Below are 27,100 nucleotides of genomic sequence, written 5' to 3'. Positions count from 1 at the left end.
TTAGGAAAGATTCAATGTTCAGTTCATTCATTCATTCTACAAATATGTATTAAGGATCTACTTGTGTGAGGCTATGTTCTAGGAAAGAGACATTTGAGCAAAAATTTTAAGGGAGTGAGTGAGTGTGATATGCAGAAATCTGGGGTTAATCCTTTGGATTCCTTTAAACTGAGACATATTCTGATCTCATCCACCTAAACTAGAGTCTTCCCTAAGAATAGCAAAATGATCCCAAAATGTAATGAGTAAGGGAAAACCAGAATGAACTGGTGAAAATTTTGAATTGCAGAATAATTTGATAAAAGGAAAATGTGGGGCTCTGAGTTAGATTGCTTGGCTTCACATCCTGGTTCTGCCACTTGATACCTTTGTATCATTGGACAAATTTTTCCACTTCTCAATGTCTCAATTTCTTCATCAGTAAAATGGAGCTGTTGTTACCTCATGTAATCTGTGAGGAGGAAATTAATTAATGCATGTAAAGAATTCGGAAGTGTGCTTGGTCCGAGAAAATAACTCAATAGTTAATACAGGCTGAGTATTTCTTATCTGAAATGCTTAGGAATTGGGAATTTTTCCAATTTTTGAATATTTGCATTATATGTACTTACCATTTGAGCATCCCAAATTTGAAAATTTGAAATCTGAAATGCTCCAGTGAGCATTTCCTTTGCACATCATGTCGGTCCTCAAAAAGTTTTGAATTTTGGGGTATTTAGGATTTCAGATTTTCAGATTTAGGATGCTGAACCTCTAGTTAGTTAACATTATGATTGTTCTTACTATTAAACAGTAATGCAAAGTGACACCAAAATGTTGCCAAATATATCATGGAAAGCCAGTAGATAACACAGTTTTGTCTTTTTATTTTTCAAAAACATTAATAAAACAAATATGCCCACATTACAAAAGATTTTTAAGATAATGGGAAGGAAAAGAAAATCACTGACAATTATAAAGAAAACCCTTAACTTTACTGTTACTAGGAAAGAGCTTTCTGCTCTTTTCTCCTGTGTTTCTGTTTAAAATCTTTCAGTGGATCCCACCTTCTCCACAGGTGTAAGCTCTAGTTCTGTTGCATATCTAATCCTCACACCTAGACTCTCCCTAACACACCAGGCAATCCTGCTCATACTTATATCTTCATGCTTTTCTGCACTCACATTTCTTGGTTCAATTCAGATCAAAAAACATTCAGAGTTCTAAAGTTACCTTAGAAATGGTCAGTCTCCAGTTCCCCTCTGCCTGGCAACTCATTTTCTCCTCTCCTCTTCCTCAGTCTGTCCAGCAAGCAGCTGTTCATGTTGTTGTAAGAGTTAGAACAAATGAGTCTTCCTCTAGGATACCTTTTCTGATTTATTTTCCTAGGGAGAATTGATAGCTTTGGTTTTGGGGGAGCTTCCTTTGCTACACACCCAACAGTACCCTGAGCAGATTTCTGTTAGAACACTAATACTATAAAGCACACACTGCTTACTTATCTGTCTTCCCCTATTGTACTGCAAGCTCCCCAAAATCAGGAAACAGGTCTAATTCATCCTTGATTTCCTGGAGCATACCAAAGACAATGCTGACATTTGGTAGATATTAAATAAAATGAATGAATGAATGAACCTGAATTTTTACATTGTTGCAGTTATGGTATGTATATTGCCATGTGCTTAACAACAAGGATACATTCTGAGAAATGAGTTGTTAAACATTTCATCGTTGTTTGAAAATCATGGAGTGTATTTACACAAACCAAGATGGTATAGCTTAATACATATGTAGGCTATGTTATAGCCTGTTGCTCCTAGGCTACAAACCTATACAATATGTTACTGTACTAAACACTATAGGCCATTGTAACACAATGGTAAATATTTGTGTATCTAAATATAGAAAAAGTACAGTAAAAATTTGGTATTATTATCTTATGGGACCACCATGATATATGCCGTCTGTTGTTGAGTGAAAATTGTTATGTGGCACATGAGTATGTAAACTATATAGCCTGTTTCTTTTTCACTTAACTTGCCTCTCAAGTAACTTCCATATGGTTATAATCAATATTTTAATAGCTATTCAATATTCCTTTGAAGGTCAGTGCTACACAGTAGCACTTTCTGCATTGATGGAAATGTCCACTATATCTGCACCGTTCAATACAGTAGCTACTAGTCATATGTGGCTACTGAGCACTTGAAATGTTACCACTGTGACTAGGGAGCTGAATTTTTAATTTTATTTAATTTTAATGTAAATAACCACCTGTGACTGGGCCTACAGTGATGGGCAATACAAGTTGAGACCATAATTACTAACTACTTCTTTCTTAATAACAAATGAGATACATTTTCAATTATCACACTGTTATTCAAGGGATGTATACTTGAAATGTTGTTTAAAATATTTTGAATTTTAAATACACTAACCACCATCAACTAAAATTTTTATAATCTTAATTTAAATTCAATTTAAATGTATATGCTAGGAAGGAATAAGTTACAGAAAGGAACTTGTAACGTGTTTTTTGATCTATCACGGTTTTATAGTACATTCATGAGCCTAAGTTTAGGTTTCTTGAGAGTACAGACAATGTCTCATGTTATTTTTTAATCTATTTCCAGATCCATACATAGTAAGCATTTAATAAATGTTTATTGAAAGTTGTATATATTGGTTTGTCTTTTTGCTCTAAAAAAAGTTTACTTTTGAAATTATATGTTGTCTGTATTTTCCTATAGGTTATGCTTTCTAATCCAGTGCTAGAGAATCCAGTGAATTTGGAAGCAGCCAGAATACTGGTTAAAGATGAATCTCTGTACAGAACAATTCTAAGACTTTTCAACAGGCCATTACAAAGTAAGAAGTATCTACTTTTGTCAGGTGCAGTGGCTCACGCCTGTAATCCCAACACTTTGGGAGGCTGAAGTGGGTGGATCATCTGAGGTCCGGAGTTCGAGACCAGCCTGACCAACATGGAGAAACCCTGTCTCTACTAAAATACAGAATTAGCTGGGCCTAGTGGCACATGCCAGTAATCCCACCTACTCGGGAGGCTGAGGCAGGAGAATCACTGGAACCTGGGAGGCAGAAGTTGCAGTGAGCCGAGATCATGCCATTGCACTCTAGCCTGGGCGATGAGAGTGAAACTCCGTCTCAAAAAAAAAAGAAGTACCTACTTTTTGTTATTTGGCAATTTTCAATTATACTTTAAACATTTATAGCATAGTGATCTAGGAAATAATTGTTATATGAGGGAATATTTGAAATATTTTCTGTATCCATTTTCAGTAATGAAATGGTATTAAGATCTCTCCTACTGTAACTCTTTGTGAAACCAATCAGTGTGATCCTTTTTTAAAGATCATCAAAGATCTCAAGCTCCGTATCTTTAAATATTATGGTCATATGCATGGATGGTGCCAAATGAAACTAGTCCACCCATCATAAAGATATGACATCTAATTTTAACTCTTCAATCTGTAATGGGCATTTCCCAGACTTCAACTGCAGTACTCCAGATCTTACTGATTTGTACCACTTTTCTTCTTGATTAGCAAGATGCCAATGTTTTTTTTCCGGAGAGTTCCCTCCCCATGAATTCCTTCTAAGAGTCCATGTGGAAATAGAGCCTGAAGCTCTTCAGTCTTTCTGCTCCACTGAGCAGTGTTTTCCTGATACCCTTGGTATCCTGCCAGCAGCCTGGTTATGACTCTTAACTCCATTGCCTCCACTGCCCCTGTGTGCTCTCTCTCTCTCTCTCCAGGTAGTAGAGCACTGCTTCTGGCTTCTTGTGCACAGAAGGGTTTCCCACAGCTGAGAGCTGGGCCCCTACTGACATAGTTATTTCCTTTATATCCTGCCCCACCTTCTTCTGGTAGCACACAGCAACCTTGCATAGTAGCTGGTATCATTACCTTCCCAATCAACAGGCCTTGATTTCTTATAGCACTTTTTCTCTCAGATTTACATTGTTTCTTTTTCTATTTCCCTTCCAGGACTCCCAATCCATTAGCTAAGTCTGTATAATTGTGACCAAGTTCAATTGCTCCTCCTCCGCAGGGTTTTTGGGTCTGATACAAATCAAACGGTGTTGATCAAGCATCTTTTCCAGTACCATAGAACTTTATTCTACGACAAAGTTCTTGGGGGAGCTATTTGATCACAAGCTTAAGGTGAAGCAGTAATAGAAAATTCCCTTCTTCTAAGTATGTGTTATATACTAATTGTACCCTTCTCTGGCTTGGTGGGCTTTCATCTGGAATACCAGTAGGCTCCACTTGGAGCCTCACATTTCTAAAGGCTGAAGAAACTGTATATATTTAGCCAACGGAAGAAAAGATAAAGGGCAGTTGTAAAAGCTGTTTTCAAATATTCGAAGGGATTTCCTATGGAAAAAGATTTCTTCTGAGTTGCTTCAGAAAACTAACATAGAACAAACACTAAAGTTATACGTCAGTCATACTTTCCCAGGCCTGCTGGGTTGTAGCAGAACTGAAGTTCACATACACAGGCTTGGCCCTGCCTTGTATCAGAACATACCTTAATGTGTCAGGGACTTTACTCCATGATCAGTTGTCTGGAATTAATTTTATTGTCCTAAGTCTAAGCCTGGTATGTGATATGCAGACATGTAAATGTCGCTCATTACCCAAACTTTTCCCCAACATTTGTTATGTTTGCCTACCCTGAATAGCTAGGTCTTTGCCTCGGTGTGTTGACAAGAAGACCAAGCTCTAAGCTCAAACCCAGTGTGGAGGTCCGATGACCTTCCCGTTTCCTGACAGCCTCCTTTCCTTGTGGCCTGGCCCCTTTTCCTTTCTTAGAGGGCTCACATCCCCCAGACTGCCTGAGAAAGTCCTGGTATAATTATTTCCAGTACCTCCTTTCACCTGCAATGTACCAGTTTGAACAAACAATTATATAGCCAGTTGAGTGCCCAGCTGATCTTTCCTAAAAGCAAATGACTCTATAGTTGCACCATTCTTAATGGTAAAGTCCATCCAGGTCCCAGTTGGCCAAATATGAGGAAGAATTGTTTTAAATAATTCAAGTTGCTTAAAAGAATGGACAAGGCCAGGCTGGCAGTTAGTAAACTTTCTATTACTAAAGGTATTCTTTGTAACTAGTGTTTATTTGATAGAGCTAAATGACCGTTTTTCAGAGATGTTATCAAAGAGCTGCTTTGATAAAAAGCTCTGGTGCCAAGAATTGGATAAGGGGGCCTTTTAAATACCTTCCAACCTATTGTTCAACTAGTTTATGAAAACTCAGAGGAGGAAGGTCTGGAGACAATGTATAACAACTGTTTGCCTCATAGATTCTGAGTATTGCTACTTACTTTCTAATTTGTTAGCTTTCTTAGGTTTCATATAAGTGATTATCTGCCCCTTTTTTCAGTTCATCCTTGTGAATTTTGATTTCTATGTAGTTATATTATCAAGTAATATTTATCTTCTGTTTGTCATAGTTGCTTTGATTTTTTAAAATATAAGTTTCATATCATTTTTAAAACCTTTGGTTGAAGAAAAGTACAAGAGTATAAAAAGAGTAAAGCTGAGTGATGGTAGCTAAGCCTGAGGTAATTATTTTTTCTTAGCCAAGTATATTCCTATAGTTTTTGATAAAAAAGGAGGATCATCTAATACATTTCAGATGCTCATCTAAATAAGCTATAATTGAGATTGAGTCATAATACTAGAATAAAGGAGAATATAGAAATATTAGGGAGATTATAATACTAATTTGTGTGATATACTTTTTACAAACCTGATAACTCTACAAATACATCATATTCTGCTTGTGATTAAGAAAATGTTGTGACAGACTTTTGATTCTTCTCCAGTTCAAGTTCCCAGTTTGTTCACTGGGTTTAAAAAAATCCTTTTAATAATAGAGCAATTTTAAAGCAAATTGTCTCTACAATTGAAGCAGGTGGTGTCTCATAGGATTCCAGGTTGCCGTTTCTTTTTAAAATGAGTATACTTCTTCGGTTAGGTGTAAGAATACCCCTTCCCCTGAGAAATATACTTTGTGGGTGTCAGGGGAAAACAAAATTTAGTCCAGTAGCATTGCTTACTTGTTCAAGAACCTGAGCTTTTTTAGCACCATCATTCAGAACCAGTTTTGTTGTTGATGATTACAGTTTTGTTACAGATATTCTGTTACTTACAAATGTCATAAGATACTAAAAAACTGAGTTTAACAGCATGATAGAGTGTGGATCTATTTGCTCGAGTTACGTACCTCTTTTTTCCTGTTTGTATTTCATTATACCAGATAGTCCAGTAACTTTTCAGCAAAGTTTCTAAGTTGCTAGTTTTAACGAGAAATGTTAAGTATTTATTTTCTATCAAAGAAATATATGTTTATAGTTTTAGAGGACAAATAATAGGAATCGGTTTTTAATGAAATATGTCCTCTATCCCTGAGTGCTGCCTGCCAGAGGCAACAATAGCTTTCAACACGTTTAGTTGTTTCATCTGGCATTTACCACCACATTTCTAAGTTGATTCTATACTAATATTTCTGGGCTTTTCGGTTTTAGATATTATTTATAGACTTCATCTTATAAAATACAAAGATTTTGCTTTTATACTACCATTCCTACCCACATTTCCTCTCCCCCATCCTCCTAATATGATTTGGTTACATTAATATGACTTTATAAATACTTGTCACAGATAAACCATAAATGATTATCTTTCTTTTCTTGTACAAAAGGTCTGATTTTACATTCCTTTGTTTTTTATGTGTATACTATCTTTTCTTATAAACTTTCTGACAAAGCTATAAAACAGCTACTAGGTATTCAATCAGCATCGAGTCTGTTTTGTTTTTGGAGCCCTCTTTCCTGTGGCATTCTATCCTTCCTCTTCATTTCTGAATTGGCAGTTCTCTTGCAGGTGTGCTGGGATGGCCTTTTTGGTGCCTGCTGGGTTGGAGCTCCTGCTTGCTGCTCAATCCCCCATTTTCCTTGTAGTTGATTTTGCTCCTTTGTTTTGTTGGAGCACATCTTCTAGGAGCTTCCTAGTACCTGGGAGCTAAACCTTTTATAACCTCACATGCCTAAAAATGTAATTACGTTACTGTCATATGCTCATAGTTTGGTTAAATCTTAGTTTGGAAATAGTTTTCTTTCCAAATTGTAAATACTTTACTACGTTTTAGTTTCTAGTGTTGCTCTTGAGAAGTCTAATTTCATTCCGATGTCCAATTTTTCACATGTGATTTATTCTTTTTTTTCTGGAGGCTTTTTAAACCTTCTTTTTATTCCCAGTGATTTGAAATTTTTCATAATATTTCTTTGTGTATCCTCCCCTTCCCTGCCTCCACATTACATAGGACATTTGATAAGCTATTGAAATCTCAATCTCTAATCATTCAGTTCTGGAAAACTTTCTTATGTGATTTCTTTTATAATTTCTTCTCTCTTCATTTTTCCTATTGTCTCTTCTAGATCTGCTCTGATTTGAATGTTGGGTCTATTGATCTGATCCTCTAATTTTTTTTTTTTTTTTTTTTTTTTTTAAAGACGGAGTCTCGCTCTGTCGCCCGGGCTGGAGCGCAGTGGCGCGGCAATCTGGGCTCACTGCAAGCTCCACCTCTTGGGTTCACGCCATTCTCCTGCCTCAGCCTCCCGAGTAGCTGGGACTACAGGTGCCCACCACCACGCCTGGCTAATTTTTTTGTATTTTTTTAGTAGAGATGGGGTTTCACCGTGTTAGCCAGGATGGTCTTGATCTCCTGACCTCATGATCTGCCTGCCTTGGCCTCCCAAAGTGCTGGGATTACAGGTGTGAGCCACTGCGCCTGGCCAATCCTCTAATTTTTTAAAACCAAATTTCTCCTATTATCCGTCTTTTTGTGTGTTGTATATTCTGGAAGATTTTGAGAAAAATGTTTCTGTTTCCTATTTTTCTCTTTTTTGTGGTTAGGATTGTTCTGTTTTATGGTATTGACCTTGCTCAAATGTCTAGTGATCTTTGACTATCCATTCTTATGATGGACATATGATGAATGGACTATTAAAAAGACTGGAAGTTCTGAATACAGGCTGGGTTTGTTGACAGTTTTATTTCATTGTAGAATTATTCAGTGAGAACCTGGCCATTTCATTAGACTTAACTATTTCTCCTGAGAGGAATCTGCCAGTCTTGTGGAGAGAGAGAGAGAGAGAGAGAGAGAGAGAGAGCAAGTGCAAGCAAGAGAGAGAGAGAGCACTGCTAATACTCTGACAGCTGGACGAGGGGAAAGAATCAGGAATCTTGTCCGTTCGATGTGATTTATTCCATTTTCAGCTTCTTACTCCGTCCTGTTTTGTTTCTACTGTCCTCCAGTCCTGAGTCTCTCTGGCCCAGTTTTTCCAGAGGTTAAATTTCTTCCTTCTTGTGTGAGCAGTGGTCATCATCTGATCGCACAGGATGAGGGTATAAGTCTTTGGTGTCTGTGCTCTCCCTCTTACCCCTCCTTCCAGAGGTATCTGGCACCTTCGATTCCTGAACTGTTTCACAGGTTCTGAAGTGCGAATCCATTTGCTTTTCATTGGTCTCCTCTCATCATGCAGTTTTTTTTCAAATTTCTATGGCCTGCTAAGACAGTTACCACTTGACATCTGCTTTCTATCTTGAAAAATTTTCTTGTCATCTTTCTTTTGCTCTCCTTGAGATTTTATACCTTATTTTTATTCCTTTATTACCATTTTATTGAGGCTTTGGAAATAGTGCACATAAAGCCATATATTCAATCTCCAAGTAAACCAGAATCCTTTCATATCTTTTCTTTATAGTGAAAGATGACAGCCAGGAGTTACCTAAAGACCCACATAAATGTATCAGGTAAGTTTTTCTTTATACAATTTTATGTCGATTTATTTACCAAAAGGACTATTTATTTAAACTGTTTATGTTTTTCATCATAATTAAATCTTTGTTTTTAACTTAGAAATATAATATCTTTTTAAAATATTGTTTTCAGAAAGAACGTGGAAAATTTTGAATTCTTTCTAGTTGAATTAAGATTAAATATAACTATATGATTTCACTTTTTTTTTTTTTGAGATGGAGTTTTGCTCTTGTTGCCCAGGCTGGAATGCAATGGTGCAATCTCAGCTCACTGCAACCTCGGCCTCCAGGGTTCAAGCGATTCTCCTGCCTCAGCCTCCCAAGTAGCTGGGATTATAGGCACCTGCCACCACACCCGGCTAATTTTTTGTATTTTTAGTAGAGATAGGGTTTCACCGTGTTGGTCAGGCTAGTCTTGAAATCCTGACCTCAGGTGATCCACCCACCTCAGCCTCCCAAAGTGCTGGAATTACAGACATGAGCCACTGTGCCTGGCCGATCTTGCCTTTTTTTTATTTTTGAAAAGAGAAGAATGTATTGTCAACAAAATCAGCACAGACCATTATAGATCACAAAAATTCAAGCAATTTAGGAGAAGATAGGTCTAGATAAAAATGGTAAGAGTTAGGGCTGAAGCCATTGTACCTTTTGGGAGACAGCCTATAAATGTGGCATCAGTTCACCTTGAACACCTGAACAAGGTGTAGGCCTAGAAACACACATATGGTTCAGCGGCATTTAATTTCTTGAGCATTTCCATCAGCTTTATCTTGATAGTCAATCAGATTTAGAAAACAGCCAATTAACTAGTGTTGTAACAGTGTTTACTTTAGCTCATATTTCCTTGACTAGCTCTGTATAAAAGTTGAGTCAAATTAGATAATTTATGGCCGGGCGCGGTGGCTCACGCCTGTAATCCCAGCACTTTGGGAGGCTGAGGCGCATGGATCAGGAAGTCAGAAGATCGAGACCATCCTGGCTAACGTGGTGAAACCCTGTCTCTACTAAAAAATACAAAAAAATTAGCCGAGCTTGGTGTTGGGCACCTGTAGTCCCAGCTACTCAGGAGGCTGAGGCAGGAGAATGGTGTGAACCCGGGAGGCGGAGCTTGCAGTGAGCCGAGATCGTGCCACTGCACTCCAGCCTGAGCGACAGAGCGAGACTCCATCTCAAAAAACAAACAAACAAACAAACAGGAAAAAACAAAAAACTTAAGTGGTTTATCTTCGTGAAAAAATGTTGAAAAATTGCAGAAAGGTAAGCATAATCTAGTTAATGGTACACTAAGTTGGTATTCAATAGAGGGCATTGCCGCCCCTTAAATGTGTCAATGTGGTTGACCATCCTGGCACAAAATAGGCCTATGATAAATAGTCATTCAATGCATAAAGGCGGTTTTATCACCTAAAACATGAATGTCCCTAGATATCAAAAGTTATTACTCTTTATGGTATAGTTATTTGCAGTTCATAAAGATACAGTACCCGCGTTTACTAATAAGGCAGTAAGAACAGAGCAGAAGACCTTCTGTGGTCTCAGCTTCAGCAGGTCCTCTGAGCCAAACCAAGGATAAATGGTGCTAGAATCAGATCTGATTTGTGGTAAGCACCTTGTGCCAGCCTGAACTTCCTAGAGAAGGCTTTAGGTAGTACTTATTTGAGGCAGTGCAGTCTAGATTTCAATGATACTCTAGACTCATGCTGTATATCAGGCTGCACTTTGTTTGTGTCTATGAATTCTAATGTTTGCCCCTGGTACAGTTGCTTTGAAATAGAGCTCAGTTATGTCTAGTTCTTAGTTTTTAAATAATGCATTCACAGTAAGATCTTGCAGAAATTATTCAAAGAAAGATGCTGCTGTTAATATTGTGTGTCTAGTGCCATATGCTTAGAACTTTGCATTACTTCATGAGCTAGAAGAACTGGCCTGGCTGTAGAAATGTATTCCAAAGATATATCCAGGCAGTTGGACTCCCTGTTTCTAAAAGACATAGCAAAACTTAGGCAAGGTCTATTCAACTGGGTACAGTATAGTTGGGGGAATCTAGTTGATGTTCAGGAATTGAAGGTGACTTGAACTTGTGCTAGTCATCTGGGATGTTTGCAGTGGTCTACAGGATACCACTTACAGACAGGTTTTCAGCCCTTGGGAGAACAGCTAGTACTTAGAATGTACTTAAAATGTACTGCAGTCATCCATGTACTTAGAATGAATTCACTGAGCATATGTTGTATACCAGGCATTGTGCCCCAGTGTGAGGATACCCACCTGATTAATATGTCATCCCTAACCTCAAGAGATTTATATTCTAGCATTGGAAGCCCTCTTCTTTTTTCCCCATTCCATAAATATAAATTATTTGTTTTATTTTGTATTAATTGTTGCATGGTATCAGAAGATGTTCCTCTTCTGAAAGGGAGACAGTGCAAGAAGTAGGCCTGTCGATCCATTAGGTCAATGTAGACAGCATTTGCCACCAGAGAATGTAGCTGGAAGATCACAGGGAAGGTATCAAGATCGTGGCTAAGGGAAGAATGCTGAGGGCAGATTGAATCATGTCTAAAATGAGTCATATTTAGCAGAAACCTTTTCCCCTGTGGTTTTTATTTTTTCTAGGCTTCCTTCACAGGCCTTCAGTTTTTCACTAAGTCATCCATCTCTGGGGACTCTTTTAAATGGAACTGCCTCTTTTAAATGCAATCAATATTTTATTGGGCCACGACTGTTTATTGTTGTAGAACATAAATATAATATAGTAAGTGTTATGATAGAGGTAAGATCAAGATGCTGGGGGAGCACAGAGGGAGAAACATCTTACTCAGGCTTGGCAGGGATTGGGAGATGAACACATAAAGACAAATTTTCAGAGGAGGTGATGCCAAAGTGACTTCTAGAGGCAGAATGGGGATTCACCTATAGACTTTGGGGCCGGGGGATCCTAGGCAGAGGGAACAGCACATTCAACAGCACATTCAACAGGAATGGAGCTACAACAGGACATCTTTCCAACAGCCTGACCCAGGGGAATGCATTTTGACAACCTAAATAAAAAGTTAAAATGAATCATGAATGCCAGGGGCAACCAAAATAAGATTATCAGGAGCTGAGATAAAAGCTAGAAGAGGAAAGGGAGGGGAGGATTGGTTGCTTGATAATCAAGAGAGGAGATGAAAATGAAACATAGATGGTGAACATGCTAAATATACATCTGTATGCGAGTGGCTAAATCATTTAAAGGGGCAGGCACAAGACAAAACTTGAGGGATACAGACAGAAGAGTGTAACTTTTGCATTTCATATCAAAAATCCTAAGACAAATGCATGCCTTCGACACGGCATTTCCACTTCTAGAAATTTATCTTTAAAGATATATTTAAACTAATATATAGAGATTCCAAAAATATTCATCATAGAATTATACATCATGAGAAATTGAAAACAGAATGTCCAACAAAACTGATTGACTAAACAAATATTGGTTTAGGCAATAATGTCCAAAAAGCAGCCTTTGGATATGATTCTGGAGATATACTTGCTAACATTAAAAGTAAGCGGGCCGGGTGCAGTGGCTCATGCCTGTAATCCCAGCACTTTGGGAGGCCGAGGTGGGTGGATCACCTGAGGTCAGCAGTTTAAAACCAGCCTGGCATGAGAACACATGGACACAGGAAGGGGAACATCACACTTCGGGGACTGTTGTGGGGTGGGGGGAGGGGGGAGGGATAGCATTAGGAGATATAGCTAATGCTAGATGACGAGTTGGTGGGTGCAGCGCACCAGCATGGCACATGTATACATATGTAACTTACCTGCACGTTGCGCACATGTACCATAGAGCCTAAAGTATAATAATAATAATAATAAAAAGAAAAAAAAATTAAAAACAAACAAACAAACAAACAAAACCAGCCTGGCCAACATGATGAAACCCTGTCTCTACTAAAAATACAAAAATTAGCTGGGCATGGTGGCACATGCCTGTAATCCCAGCTACTCAGGAGGCTGAGTCAGGAGAATTGCTTGAACCCGGGAGGTGGAGGTTGCAGTGAGCCGAGATTGCGCCATTGCACTCCAGTCTGGGCAACAGAGCAAGACTCTGTGTCAAAAAAAAAAATATTAAGTGAAAAGTTGGACACAGAAATTCAGTGTTGCAAGATGAAAAAGTTCTAGAGATCTCTTGCACAACAATGTAACTACACTTAACACTACTGAACTGTACACTTAGAAATGGTTAAGATGATAAAGTTATGTGTTTTTGCCACAATAAAAAAGTAAATGAAAAGAGTGCATTATAAAATACTGTATATGATATTATCACACACACACACACACACACACACACACACACACACCTGAAAGGCATTTCTAGAATAGCAAGTGAGAGAATCCCAATTCTTCCATTTATTATGTGACTAAGAAAAGTTAATTTCTCTGTGTCTCAGTTTCTTTATATATTAAATGCTAGTAATAATAGTACTGATTTCATAGAATTGCTATGAAGATTAAATGAGTTAAGTACATAGAAAGTAATTATAATAACTTTAGTCAAAGACAACTCAAGAACCATTATGAAGTAAACTTGTAAATGGTATTATCTTGAAAAATCAAGATTTGTGAAATTGAAAGGAAAAAGGAGTAAAAAATTGGGAGAGTAATGTGAAGACCCTAAATTGAGTACTTGTATGGTGTGAGAGAATCAGTAAGAAGGCTGCTGTTGCTAGAACACAGCAAGGGGGAAAAGAGAAGAGAGGTAGATGGAGGTAAGAGAAGTAGGCTGGGCCAAATCACTTAGGACTTTATGAACCATGTAAGGAATTTAGATTAATTTTATTATACCAGGTAAGGAAATTGGGACACTGTTGAACAGCTTTTAGGAAAGGGAGAGACAGAACCAGATTTAACTTTTAAAAGGAGTACTTTTAACTGCTATGAGGGCAATAGTTTGTGAAGGATCTAAGGTGGAAGCAAAGAGAAGAGTTATTAGGTTTTTTTGGTTGATCGGGGCAAGACAATGGTGGTTCAGTCAAGGGTTTGGGCGTAGGTATGGAGGAGGAGAAATGAGTGGATTCAAGGCTTGGGCTGAAGGAGAATTACTGATTCAATGTGGGGCGTGAGAAAAAGTGGGACCAAGGATAATTACTAGATTTGGGGTTGAACTGGGTGGGTTCTGCTGTCATTTACTGAGATGGAGAAGATTGAAAGAAGACACCATTGACTCAAATTAAGATGAATAATTCCATTTGTTGGTAAAGATATGGAGTCATTGGAGCTTTCGTACATTGCTGCATATCTTGTTTTATCACTTTACATGCCCACAACAAGTTTGAAACACAGTTTAAGTTTCTTATAATATCAAACATTACCTGTCCTGTAATCCAGTAATTCTACTCCTAAGTATATACCTAAAAGAAATGAAAAATATATGTTCATGAGAACAGTTGTACACAAATGTTCATAGCAGCTTTATTTATAATATCTCAAACTAGAAACAATCAAAATGTCCATCAACAGTTGAATGCATAAATAAATTGTGCTTTATTAATATAAAGAATACTATCAGCAAATAAAAATGAATTAATTATTGATACATGGAACAATAGGGAATAAGTATGCAGGCATTATGTTGAGTGAAAAAAAACACAGTAACAAAAGAGTACATACTATGTGATTCAATTTATATGAAGTTCTAGGACGGGCAAAACTAATCTGTCAGATTAATCAGATCGGTGATTACCCAGAATGTCAAGGGAGATTGACTGGGAAGGGGCAGTAGGAAACTTTCTGGAATAATTAAAATACTCTACATCTTGTATGAGGTAATGGTTATGCAGAAGTACACTTTTGTATCAAAACTCATCAGTCTGTACACTTAAAACATGTGCATTTTTTTGAGTGTAAATTATGCTGCAATAAAATTTATTTTAAAAAGCTATTCAAGCCAGGTGAGATGGCTTGGGCCTGTAATCCCAGCTATTTGGCCAAGGTGGAAGGATTGCTTGAGCCCAGGATTTCAAGACCAGCCTGGGCAATATAGTGAGACCCATCTCTTAAAAGAAGAAAAAGATATTCAATTATCTTTACAACTCTCTTATATTTCTAAAGTTGTTCAAAATAAAACTTTAAAAAAAAAAAAAAAGGTGTTCAAACCTTTTCAGTGAGTAGAGAAAATGACTACATTTCCAAACCTCCAAACTCAGATTCTAAAATCTGCGATTACTACCAGAAAGGAAATTATAGGTCAATACCTTTTATTAGCATAGATGCATAAATTGTAATCAAAATATTACCGAATTGAATCCACTGATAAAATGGGATAACAATGACCAAATGGGTCTGATTATAAGAAAGCAAGGTTGGTTTAATATTCAAAAATCAATTTGTGTAACACATTTACTAGCCAAATAAAGAAGAAAGCCATAAAATTATCTCACTGAATCCAGTAAAAGTATTTGTTAAAATTTAACACCCATTCATGATAAAAATTCTTAGCAAACTGAAACAGAAATTCCCTTATTTCAGTAATAGGAATCTACAAAAGTCCAACAGCCAACCTCATACTAAAATGTGAAATGTTGAATGCTTTTCTCCTGAGTTTAGGAATAAGGTAAGTATGTCTACTACCACCACTTCTATTCAACATTGTACTGGAGGATCTAGCTGGTGCAATGAGGCAAGGAAAATAAATACAAATTTTAAAGTTTGGAAAGGATGAAGCAAATTGTCTTTATTCATAGATAACATGATTATGTGCATACTGAAATCCAAATGAATATAAAAAAACTTGAAAATTAGTGAATTTAGCAAAGACTCGTGGTATAAGATTAAAGTTAAGATTAAAAATTATGTTTCTATATACTCATAATCAACAGATAGAAACTGAAATTTTTAAAATACCATTTACGGCCAGGCGCTGTGGCTCACACCTGTAATCCCACCACTTTGGGAGGCCAACGTGGGCAGATCATCTGAGGTCGGGAGTTTGAGACCAGCCTGACCAACATGCAGAAGCTCTGTCTCTACTAAAAATACAAAATTAGCCGGGCATGGGTGGCACATGCCTGTGGTCCCAGCTACTCGGGAGGCTGAGGCAGGAGAATCACTTGAACCTGGGAGGCAGAGGTTGCTGCAGTGAGCCGAGATCGCACCATTGCACTCCAGCCTGGGCAACAAGAGCAAAACTTCATCTCAAAAAAAAAAAAGATAATAAAATACCATTTACAACAGCATCAAAATGTAACAAAACATGTGCAAGACATCTGTACTGAAAACCACAAATATTTCTGAGAGAAAATTTAAAAGACTTAAAGAAGTAGAAATATCCAATGTTTGTGGCTTGGGAAAAACTCAATATTATTATATTGTCAGTTCTTCCCAAATTAAACTGTAGATTAAACTCAATCTCAATCAAAATCTCAGCAGTTTTTTTTTTTCTGGAAATTCGTAAGCAAGCTCTAAATATATATCTAAAAGTACAAAGGACATAGAATGAGAAGGCAATTTTGAAGAACAAAGTTAGAGCATAGATACCCCTAGATATTAAGATGTACTAGAAAACGACTATAACTTTGCTCTAATTGGATGTTTTTAGGTCAAATTCGTGTTGCTGAATTAGGCACCGTGGTCAGACAGCCCCGAACCCATCAGGCTCTAATTTAGAGCCAGAGGTGGGGTCAGTCCCATCAGAGTGTATGGTATCTACATAATGGGGGAAGAATGCAAGAGCTGTTGAGGAGGCAACCACAATGTCCACTGTGACAGCCTTCATATGCAAAATATTTTTACTGGACCCAAACTTTGATGAGTAAGAGTTTGACAGGCACAGAGGAGACAGGAGTCTCTAGAATAGCTTTCACAGAAAGAGGAGTGTAATACCACGGTGTGCTTGGATTAGTAAGAAATTCTGTATGATGGAGCCTCTGGATGTGGGGATGGATAACAGAAGAAAAGGATGGAAATGGCCAGATGGTGAAGAGCTTCAAGTTCTATTTGAAAGTATTTAGATGTTTTCATATAGAATTACATAACCAAATATGGTTTTCTTTTTCTTTTCTTTCTCTCTCTCTCTTTTTTTTTTTTTAAGACAGAGTCTTGCTCTGTCGCCCAGGCTGGAGTGCAGTGGCGTAATCTCAGCTCACTGCAACCTCTGCCTCCAGGTTCAAGCGATTCTCCTGCCTCAGCCTCCCAAGTAGCTGGGATTGCAGGCACGTGCCACCTTGCCCAGCTAATTTTTTTTTTTTTTTTTTTTGAGTACGGAATCTCGCTCTGTCTCCAGGCTGGATTGCAGTGGCGCGATCTCAGCTCACTGCAACCTCCGACTCCCTGGTTCAAGCAATTCTCCTGTCTCGGCCTCCCGAGTAGCTGGGATTACAGGCACACGCCACCATGCTCAGCTTACTTTTGTATTTTTAGTAGAGACAGGGTTTCACCATGTTGGCCAGGATGGTCGCAATCTCCTGACCTCGTGATCTGCCCGCCTCAGCTTCCCAAAGTGCTCAGATTACAGGCATGAACCACTGCGCCCGGCCTAATTTTTGTATATTTAATAGAGACGGGGGTTTCACCATGTTGGCCAGGCTGGTCTCGAACTCCTGACCCTCAGGTAATCCTCCTGCCTCAGTACCAAATGTGGTTTTCAAGCAGAGGTATGATAACCTAGAATAAGGAGAGTTAGGGGTAGAAAAACTACAAGGAAGCTGTTTAGAGTTAATAGGAGAGAAATGATGAGGTACTTATCAAGGCAATGGAGACCAGCTGACACTTAAGTGCTGCAGAGGCGCTAAACTTGGCTCTTTTCATGCGTGATTTCACTGAGTGCTCACAACAACCACTTCAGAAAGTTTTATCTCCTGATTTTATAGATGGGGAAACAGACCTGGAGAGGTTAGATAACTTGCTCCAGAGCCACACACCTAACAAGTAGAAGCTCCAGAGGGTTTTAACCCAGGCCAACTGATTCCAGACCCTGAGTATCCATGATACTAAACAACTAGGTCATGATGGACAGGAAGGTTCCAACCAGAGATATTTAGGGGTTTCATTGTTAGGCTTTGGTTGTGGCTGGGATGTTGTTTCCATGAAATAGCACTGCCATGATTTTCTTCTTCCCCTAATGAACCTTTCTCTTTCCTTCATTGGCTCCTCTTAATTATAAGTTGGTTTCTTCTCTTTCTTTCCAAATACTTACTAACATTTTTGAAGGTGGTTTTCTCTGGTAGCTTCCTCTATCGATGATTTTGTTGATTTGACCCAAATCTCTTATTTCTAATCTCAGTGTCTTAATCACACTCCTGAAGATCATTTTGACTTGTCTGTACTAACATCACCTGAAATCTATATCTAAAATTAAACTCATATTTTACTTCAGTTTCTCTTGATGCTTTCTATTAACAGCAAAACTAACCAGATTTCTGGGCTTTAGAAGAATATTTGACTGTAATATTCCTTCACTTTTCACACCCTGTCAGGCAACCAACCAGTCCAGTCAATTTTTTAGCATTGCCTTCAACTCATCTCCTGCCTTTCATAACGTTTGCTGCCACTGTGCTATTAGCTCTCAGTAGTTCATCCCTAAATTACTGCGTTTGTTTCCTATCTGGTCCCCTGGCATTTAATCTCCCTTCTATACTCCACCCTGCTTATTACTTTCAAGGAAAAGTCTTGCTCCAACATGGGTTCCATAATTTACTTGCCTTATTCGAGAACTACTGATGGCTGTCTATTACCCAACAAATCAAGATGAAGATTACTGAATTAACTCTAACCCGTTCTCTGCCTAAATCTGAGGACCCTGCACTGCCCAGTTTCACTTATCAATTCCAACTCCTGTGAATATGAAGTCTCCATTCTAGTCAATTGTTCTATAATTTCTTCCCCCAACATCCTCTGTATGTACATATGTGCACGCCATGCTCTCTCCCATCTGAGCAATTACTAATACTCTTCCCTTGGCCTACAGTGCCCCCTTATTTTTTTTCCAGACCTGTATCCCAAATGACTCTTTCCCTGACGACTTAAAAAAAATTACATCTCCCTCCTCCGACTTCTTTGCTTATTGCCACTGCCAGAGGAGAGAAGTATCTGTTCTTGTATTCTCCAAATGTCTCCGTTAAACTATATAACACTTTATCGTGTTAATATATAAAGCTGTTCAATTCACTAGTCCAGGTATATATCTTATTTTTTCCAACAGGATAACAAATTCTAATGTTCAGTTTAAAATTATGTCTTCTACTTTTTTGTATTCATAACGTCAATGATAATACTCAGTAAATTCCCATCATTGGTTGAAACTATCAACACATGTATTTTTATGCTGCATATATCTCTGTAAGCTTACTTTATCTGAATAATAGTAAAATATACTTACTGTTCTCTTTTTTTAAGGGACTGTTTCCTTTATAGAATTGAAAATTCAAAAACTCCCAAATGTGTAAGACATTTTGCTTTGTATATTCAAACCTCACTAAAGTTATACCTTTTAGGGTAATATTTTTAATTATTATGGAGGAAAAAACAGAAAGCCCCTGAAGGCTAACAGTTTGAAATTGAACAGGACACCCTGGGAAGGGAAAAGGTCATGGGTCGTGGTCAGACAAAAAACAATGGAGACGATTGTGCCTGAAGATGGTGTATTTTTTTTCATGAGACAGTGTGTTGACAGTTTCCTTCCTCTTGAGTCATTGTTGTCTGCTAAATGATCTGTGACAGCAAATTGATCACAAGCTTTTTCATGCAGGAGATATAATGCAGCCTTTCATTTTGTTACCTCTGTTGCCAAATGCTGAGACATTTCATTGGCAAATTCATGTTAGTTTAGTATATCATTTAGTCGTCTACAGCACAGCATGCAGCTCTGGAAGCAATAATAGTAATGATTAATTTATCTTCGTCAAGTTTCAAATTTCTACTTAAGTGTGATTGTAAAAGTAATAACACATTCGAAAAATGTTAGTCTTAAAATTAGGTGTGCATAATTGTTATTTAAATAAATGAATGAATTAACACATTTAGATAATGCCTCATTAATTTAAAAGTTGAGTCAAATACTTAATTTAAGGTACCTATGATTTACCTATAAAAACTAATGCTAATATACTTGTTCTGACTGAAAACTTGCTTCTTCTTCCAAAGAGCTAAGAACTTAAATTGGAAAACAGGCATAAGGCATATTGCACTGGATGTCTAAACATCTGTTTAAGCCAGTTAATTAGTGATTTCACATGTCTGAAAAAATATGCTTAAGTAATGTTTTGTTTACAGAGTGTTGAGAATCTCTGCAAGTTTGTGGAAAAATGCTTGGAAATGCAGTTATTTAAGGGACTGCTTTATAGTTTTCATTTAACACCTTATAACAATCTTTGCTCTTCATTAGGACATAGTAATATTAGCACAGGGAGGGGAAAGTAGCAGCCAGGAGTATTAGAAAAGAGCTGTTTTTCCCCTCTTTGAAAATAGCCAGATTCTCTGTAAAAACAAAACTAATCTCAATTCTAATATTTGTATTCTGTCCTCATTATAAGAAATAAGGGGTTTTTACTAGAATTTGGCATTGAAGTTCAAGAAAAATGTTTATTGTTTCTTATAGAATGAGAAATTGACAGGTATAATGCTTTGCTTAAAGTTCTTTTTTAATGTTAGTCATGAAAGGCAGATGTCTTAAACCTGTATTTTTCTTTTTATAATATACATGTGGCTCCATATTTACATTTATCATTGAAAAATGATTTGGACATTTTCTTTTTCGTTATTTGTATTCATTATTGGTGGAATCAATATATTGGATACAATTGTTAAAAATACATGTTACAATTTGCAAGTCAGTTTCATATCTTGTGACAAGATATTATGTGAACAGTCCGTATAGCAGTACAATAATTTTAAAAAGAAAATTTACAAACTTCCCATTGTCTGATTTATATTTATATTTTCAGACCAATTAAAACAACCTCATTTAGTGATTACTACCAGACATGGTCCAGAATAGCTACATCAAAAGCCACCGAATACTACAGAACTCCATGTAAGGTGAACTATCCTTATCCTATGTCCTTTTGGTATATGTTAATCTGTTAACATTTTTCTTGCTTTCAAAGACTAATTGACACACATCTGCTATGTAAGAGTGATAAACTTCTCTGTAGGCTCTATATACTATTCATTCAACAACTATTACTTTAGTTCTTTTTTTCAAAAAAAATTAATTTTAACTTTTTGTCTTGGAGACAGGGTCTAACTCTGTCATCTAGGCTGGAGTGCAGTGGCACAATAATAGCTAACTGCAGCCTCAAACTTCCAAACTCAAGCGATCTTCCTGCTTCAGCCTCCTCAGTAGCTAGGATTATAGGCAAAAGCCACCATGCATGGCTACTTTTTTTATTTTGACTTTTTGTTGTTGTTGTTGTTGAGATGGAGTCTGGCTCTGTTGCCCAGGCTGGAGTGCAGTGGCACAATCTCGGCTCACCGCAAGCTCCGCCTCCCAGTTTCATGCCATTCTCCTGCCTCAGCCTCCTGAGTGGCTGGGACTACAGGCGCCCGCCACCATGCCCGGCTAATTTTTTGTATTTTTAGTAGGGACGTTGTTACAGTGTGTTAGCCAGGATGGTCTCGATCTCCTGACCTCGTGATCCGCCCACCTCGGCCTCCCAAAGTGCTGGGATTACAGGTGTAAGCCACCGCACCCGGCCTTATTTTTACTTTTTAGAGATGGGGGTCTCACTCTGTTGTCCAGGCTGGTTTGGAACTCCTGGCCTCAAGCAATCCTCCCGCCTCAGCCTCTCAAAGAAGAACACAAAGTTATTTTATATAGAGCCCTGGACTGAAGTCTGATTAAAAGCCAGAAAGAAAGATGTCAATTGGAGGAATAACAGAAAAGTTCCCAATCTTATGAGATTTACTTTACTACCTTTACCCCAGAGAAAAGCTTTCACACCAGAGAGAACCTTTTTATTTCTCCTCTACGCCACAGGAAATATTAGGTAGAAATTCCGCAAGAAAACATAAGAACATAGGGCTATTCAATTATATCAATCTAAAAGGAAAAATCATCTGTTACCATCATACATCAGGAATTAAAAAGACAGAATGAGAGAGCTGGACAACTTTCTGGCTCCATTTAATTGGATCTTTAGAGTACTATTTCATTATCTGGATGAAAGTAGGTTGTCCAGTCTGCATACACTTACTGAAATATGACTTTGTTTCAGCCATCCTTCTAAAATGGTGCATTCTGCAGTAGCAGTAGCAGAGACTTCTGAATTCCCAGATGCAGTGATTACGTTTTAGTCCTCTTCTTACTGTGCTCTCCTTGATTTACATGAGACCATACATCCATGGCTTTTCATCTCCCTTCCTAAGCACTCTGCTGCCTCTTCCCTTGGCAATATCTTCTTCATTCAGTCCTCTCTGCTTACTCTCTCTGAAAGACCTCTTCCCCTACCATGGTTTTCATTTGCCTACAGGCCAGCAATTCCTAAAGCTGCATCTCTAGCCAGATCCCTCTTCTGAATTTTCCATGCATATTTATAACTGTGCAGGGGACATCTCACCTATATGTATTATAGGCATCTCATATTCAAAATATCTCAAAGTGAATTCATCATCTTGCCCCCAAATCTATCTTTCTTCCTTTATTCCCTCTCTTGGTTAGTGGTAGATCACTATTTTTACATTTTCTTACCAAAGCCAGAATCTTAGATGTTTCCTACATCTCTTTATCTCTCTCATTAAGCCTTGTTGATTTTATCTGCTGCAACATTGTGAATGCTTCCACTCTACTACACCCTCATGACCATTGCCTTAATTTGAGGTCTCTTTGTATTTCATCACATCATTATGATAGTTTCCTATAGTGAAAAATAGTATCAAGTTTTAAGGTACAAATGAGGGCAAAAAATAGTACTAAGCTTAATAAATATCCTTAAAAGGTAAATTAGATCAATAAATTTTAAGAAATCACATGTTCTTTCAGGAGGTTGGCTATTAATTATTTTGTGATTATATATTACCATCCTCACTCATAGGTCAAAACAATTTAAGGTACATCAAGATGTACAATCTTTAGCAGCTCTATCAGTATAAAATATTAATTATTTTTGATACCAGAGTACTTGAATGGTTAATTCAGGTCAAAGATTTGTTGTTGAATGCTGCCTAGTCAATTCAGCAAACACATCTGCTGTATGTACCTACTATGTATGAGGCACTGAGCAGCTCATATAGCCTGCAGGGGCAATAACCCTTAATTACACAAACACTGTGTTGAGAGACATTAATTGGCACACTCTAGGGAACCACTCACAGTCAAACTCCTTCCACCAAAAAACAGATTGTTACAGGATGGTGCTTTCTAGAATAACATGTAAATATATAGGGCCACTTGGAAACTCCAAACTGCTAGAGGAAAAAAAAATAGAAGCATGTGCCAAAACTTAAGGAGATTTGGGAATAATTGTCTTGCAATAAAGAATAATTTAAAAATGGAAGGAAATAATAAGGCTCCACTGACCACAGTTTCCTCCTCAAAAAGAGTTTGGCCCCAAAATGTTTAATTTTGTTGTTTCTACATCTTTCACTAACCTAGTATGTAACTCATCCCTGTTTGTAAAGGCAATAACTGTCCATCGTTATCTCTAGCCCAAATGATTTTGTGAGACTTTGAATCTAGCACTTGGTGCATGATTTCACAATCACCCTGCCTCTTCTTCCTCTAGGGAATTGTTATAAGAATGTTTCAAGAGCTTTCCTTGAATAATAACCAGCACTTAATTTAAAAAAATTAAATGTAAACTTTACATGTGCTGCTGGCCATTTTATCTTTTGATAGTTCAGCTGGATGAGATCCAATACTATCTTTTTTAATGGCCTAATTTCCTGGCAATAATAAAGATGAAGCTTTTAGATTATAGAATGTTTCTTCAACAACTCAGAAATATAAGAGAAACTTCTAATAACTTCATTTTCTACAGTTACATTCTTAGCATTGGAAAGATTATTAAACTCTTGTGCATATTTTTAAGAGCTTTATCTTTTATGAGTAGTGGTAAGTAGTTAAATTTTGATTTGGGGTATTAACTCTTTTCCCTATCTTGTGCCACAAATCTATACATAGTCGTTGGCATCATCATAATAGTAAGTTTATTCTTGTATAATGCAGTTTATGAAGTATGCTCCTATATATTTTTAGCCATCCCAATCTATCATTCTTTTATTCATTTATTCAACCAACATTATTAAGCACCTAATATATGTCACGCATGGTGGTATATCAACCCTACGTGCCAGGCATTATTATTATTATTATTATTTTGTTTTAAGATGAGAAAACTAAGACTGAAGAGCTAAGTAATTTACCTAAGGTTACACATGTGAGGGAGAATATCATATGTTGGTAAAGAATGTACATCCTGGAGTCAGATTTACCAGAGTTTCATCCTGGGTCTGCCATTTACTGGCTATGTGACTTTAGTTAAGTTTCTTAACCTCTCTGTGTCCCAGTTTTCTCATCCATAAAATAGGAATAATCGCAGCACATACTTTATAGGGTTGAAGCACTTAAAACAGTGCCCAGCATATAGTGAGTTCTCAGTAAGTGAACAGTAAGTTCTCAATAAGTGTGTTCTCAATTAATTCGGTAGGCTGTGGTCCAGAGACTGGAACCACATCTTCTCACTCCACATTTGTTGCTGTTTCTCTGATACTCTACTGCCTCTGTAATATCACATCAAATTGTTCTCTCTGTATGTATGAGATTTAAATTCAAACTCGGAAGTACATGCAGCATATTTGTAAATAATTATAATTTTTAGTTCATAAGCATAGGCAATTGTATGGAAAATGTACCAAGGATCCACTGTTCTCTCTCCACTGCTATAGAATGGCAAGTAAAAGGTTTGGCAGAGAACATACCAATACATATGGTTGTGGGCAACAGAGCCTTAATGACAGAATATGATCCCCATAAGGAAATGTTTATGTTAGAGGAAAAGAATTCCTCCAGACCAGTGTACTCTGTAATACTGAGCCTAGGCTTCCTGATGTTTGTTTGCTGTCATCAAGACAGACCAAACAGCCTGAAGCATGATGGGGATGTTTGCTTCACCCTAGGAGACTTTTATTCTTTGAGTCGTTAAGCCAGCAATAAGGGCAAGTGTCTCCAAAACACATTTAGATGCAAGAAGCAGTATCATCTGACTCTAATGCAGGGGTTCTCAGTCTTGACTGCTCATGAGAACCACCTGAGGAGCTTGTAAAAATTTCAATATAGAGGGCACACCCAAGACCAATTACATCAGGATCTCTGGGAGTAGGACCAGGCAGTAGTAGTTTTTAAAGCTCCCCAGGTGACTACAATGTGCATCCAAGGCTGGGAAGGTCCTAGTGGAAAAAGAATGATGTCAGAAGTTAGAAACTCCTTAGCCCTGTATCAGTTTTGCCACGTGCAGGTAAGTGAATTTAAGGTAGTCACTTAACTGTTTGTACTTTGGTTTTCATTTCTATTGATTGACAAAAATATTCCATCCTACTTTATGTTGCTCTATGGTTAGCATGAGATAGCATGTGTGAAAATAGAACATGCTGAGGCAAGTTGGTGCTATTGTTTTTTTTGGATGTGACCATCCTAGCAGTGGAAAAAAAAAATTCAGGGCAACCCGTACAGATGTTGGACAAGAGATGTATCATAGAAAAAAAAAAAGGCAGAGTAGAAGCAATGCCCTGGAATCTGCAGAAGGCACAACAGAAAAGCAAGAAGAACTATATTGTGGATGCAATAGAGGATGCTTTCCTACCACAGATTACAAAACTGCGACAAACGCAAGATATCATAGTGATGAAGGAATTTCAATGTGCAAAACTTCTGCTAAAATTACATGGTTCCTTTCTTCTCTCTGTGTCTCTCCCATCCTCATTCTTTCATTGTTTCTCTCCGATCAGTGTCATTCATTGAGCACCTTCTATATCTAGACAATTGGCTGTGTGTAGGAGACAAGAAGACACATTGTGGTAAGCTCTTCAAGGAGTTTACAGACAAGTGGTAAGAGACAGATGAGTGAAAAAAAACCATAGGGATAAAATATGAGAAGTGTTAAAATTTGTACAAAGTACTGTGGCATTTTCATCTCTCAGATGATGGAGAAAGCAATGAAGAAAATGAGTCAATGATGTAAAACTAATGGGACTATTCAGGAAAGATGACCGTGTCATTTGGGGTTTCATAATATATAAGGAAGAGACAGCCATACATATTCAAATATAAAATGAGGAAAGGCAATCTCAAAAAGTTTAAGAAAAGATATGAATTATCCTTAAATAGAAACCTCAAAAGGAAATAGCATTCGTGAGAGATTAAATTTTAAATTTTGGCTAAGAGTAATGAAGAGTCCCAATGAGAAGACATTACTCAACCTCTCTATGTCTGTTTGACCATCTGTACAGTGGGTATTCTAACGGTAACCATATCTATTTTACGTGTGCCCAGCATATAATAAAAATTCTGGCTGGACACAGCGGGCTCACACTTGTAATCCCAGCATTTTGGGAGGCCGAGGCAGGTGGATCAGTTGAGGCCAGGAGTTCGAGACCAGCCTGGCCAACATGGTGAAACCCCATCTCTACTAAAAATACAAAAATTAGCCCGGCATGGTGGCGCATGCCTATAATTCCAGCTGCTCACTGGCTGAGGCATGAGAATCACTTGAATCTGGAAGGTGGAGGTTGCAGTGAGCCAAGATTGCACCACTGCACTCCAGCCTGGGTGACAGTGTGAGACTACCTTAAAAAAAAAAAAAAAAAGGAATAAAAGAAAAAAAAGAAAAATCTGCTAATGTTAATTATTATAATCATCTAAAGGAAATAATGAAACCTCATAAGAACTCTGGGGAGCTAAGATTTACTTCTTTAATGGAAGGGAGGAGCATATATCCAAATACCAATAAAAAGTATTAATAACATCTGTAAGAATATGTATGTATGTGTGCTTACCTGTGTTTGAAGCAAGAAAATTAAGGAACAGACAAAAATATTGCTGGTGAAAATCATGTAAAAAAGGAAACTATTCAGTTAAAATTTTTTTTTTCTATCAATGGCAAATGTCATCAAACTAAAAGGGGTAAATTCATCATTATTAAGAAGAAAGCGCCAGGCTGGGCACAGTGGTTCACGTCTGTAATCCCAACACTTTGGGAGGCCAAAGCAGGAGGATTTCTTGAGCCCAGAAATTTGAGATTACCCTGGGCAAAATAGGGAGACCCCATCTCTACAAAAAATTTTAAAAT

General features: G+C 37.5%; 1 protein-coding gene across 7 annotated transcripts in view; it reads left to right on the top strand.

Moving 5' to 3' along the window:
- The window catches only part of UBE2U (ubiquitin conjugating enzyme E2 U), a 72,872-nt gene that overhangs the window by 9,306 nt on the left and 36,466 nt on the right, over positions 1-27,100 (top strand). For 2 of the 7 annotated variants that reach the window (XM_054554410.1, XM_054554405.2), the window contains exons 5-8: positions 2,730-2,871; positions 8,777-8,825; positions 20,762-20,850; positions 25,761-25,829. In XM_054554410.1, coding sequence (XP_054410385.1) covers positions 2,730-2,871; positions 8,777-8,825; positions 20,762-20,850; positions 25,761-25,829 — 349 coding nt within the window. The remainder of the gene's footprint in view (positions 1-2,729; positions 2,872-8,776; positions 8,826-20,761; positions 20,851-25,760; positions 25,830-27,100) is intronic. The other 5 variants (XM_024257526.3, XM_054554423.1, XM_054554411.1 and 2 more) reach the window with 4 other exon arrangements.

The sequence above is a fragment of the Pongo abelii genome, chromosome 1 (assembly GCF_028885655.2).
Source record: "Pongo abelii isolate AG06213 chromosome 1, NHGRI_mPonAbe1-v2.0_pri, whole genome shotgun sequence".
Lineage (NCBI taxonomy): Eukaryota > Metazoa > Chordata > Mammalia > Primates > Hominidae > Pongo > Pongo abelii.
Note: the sequence above shows the minus strand (reverse complement) of the source record. Positions and strands in the feature narration are given on the sequence as shown.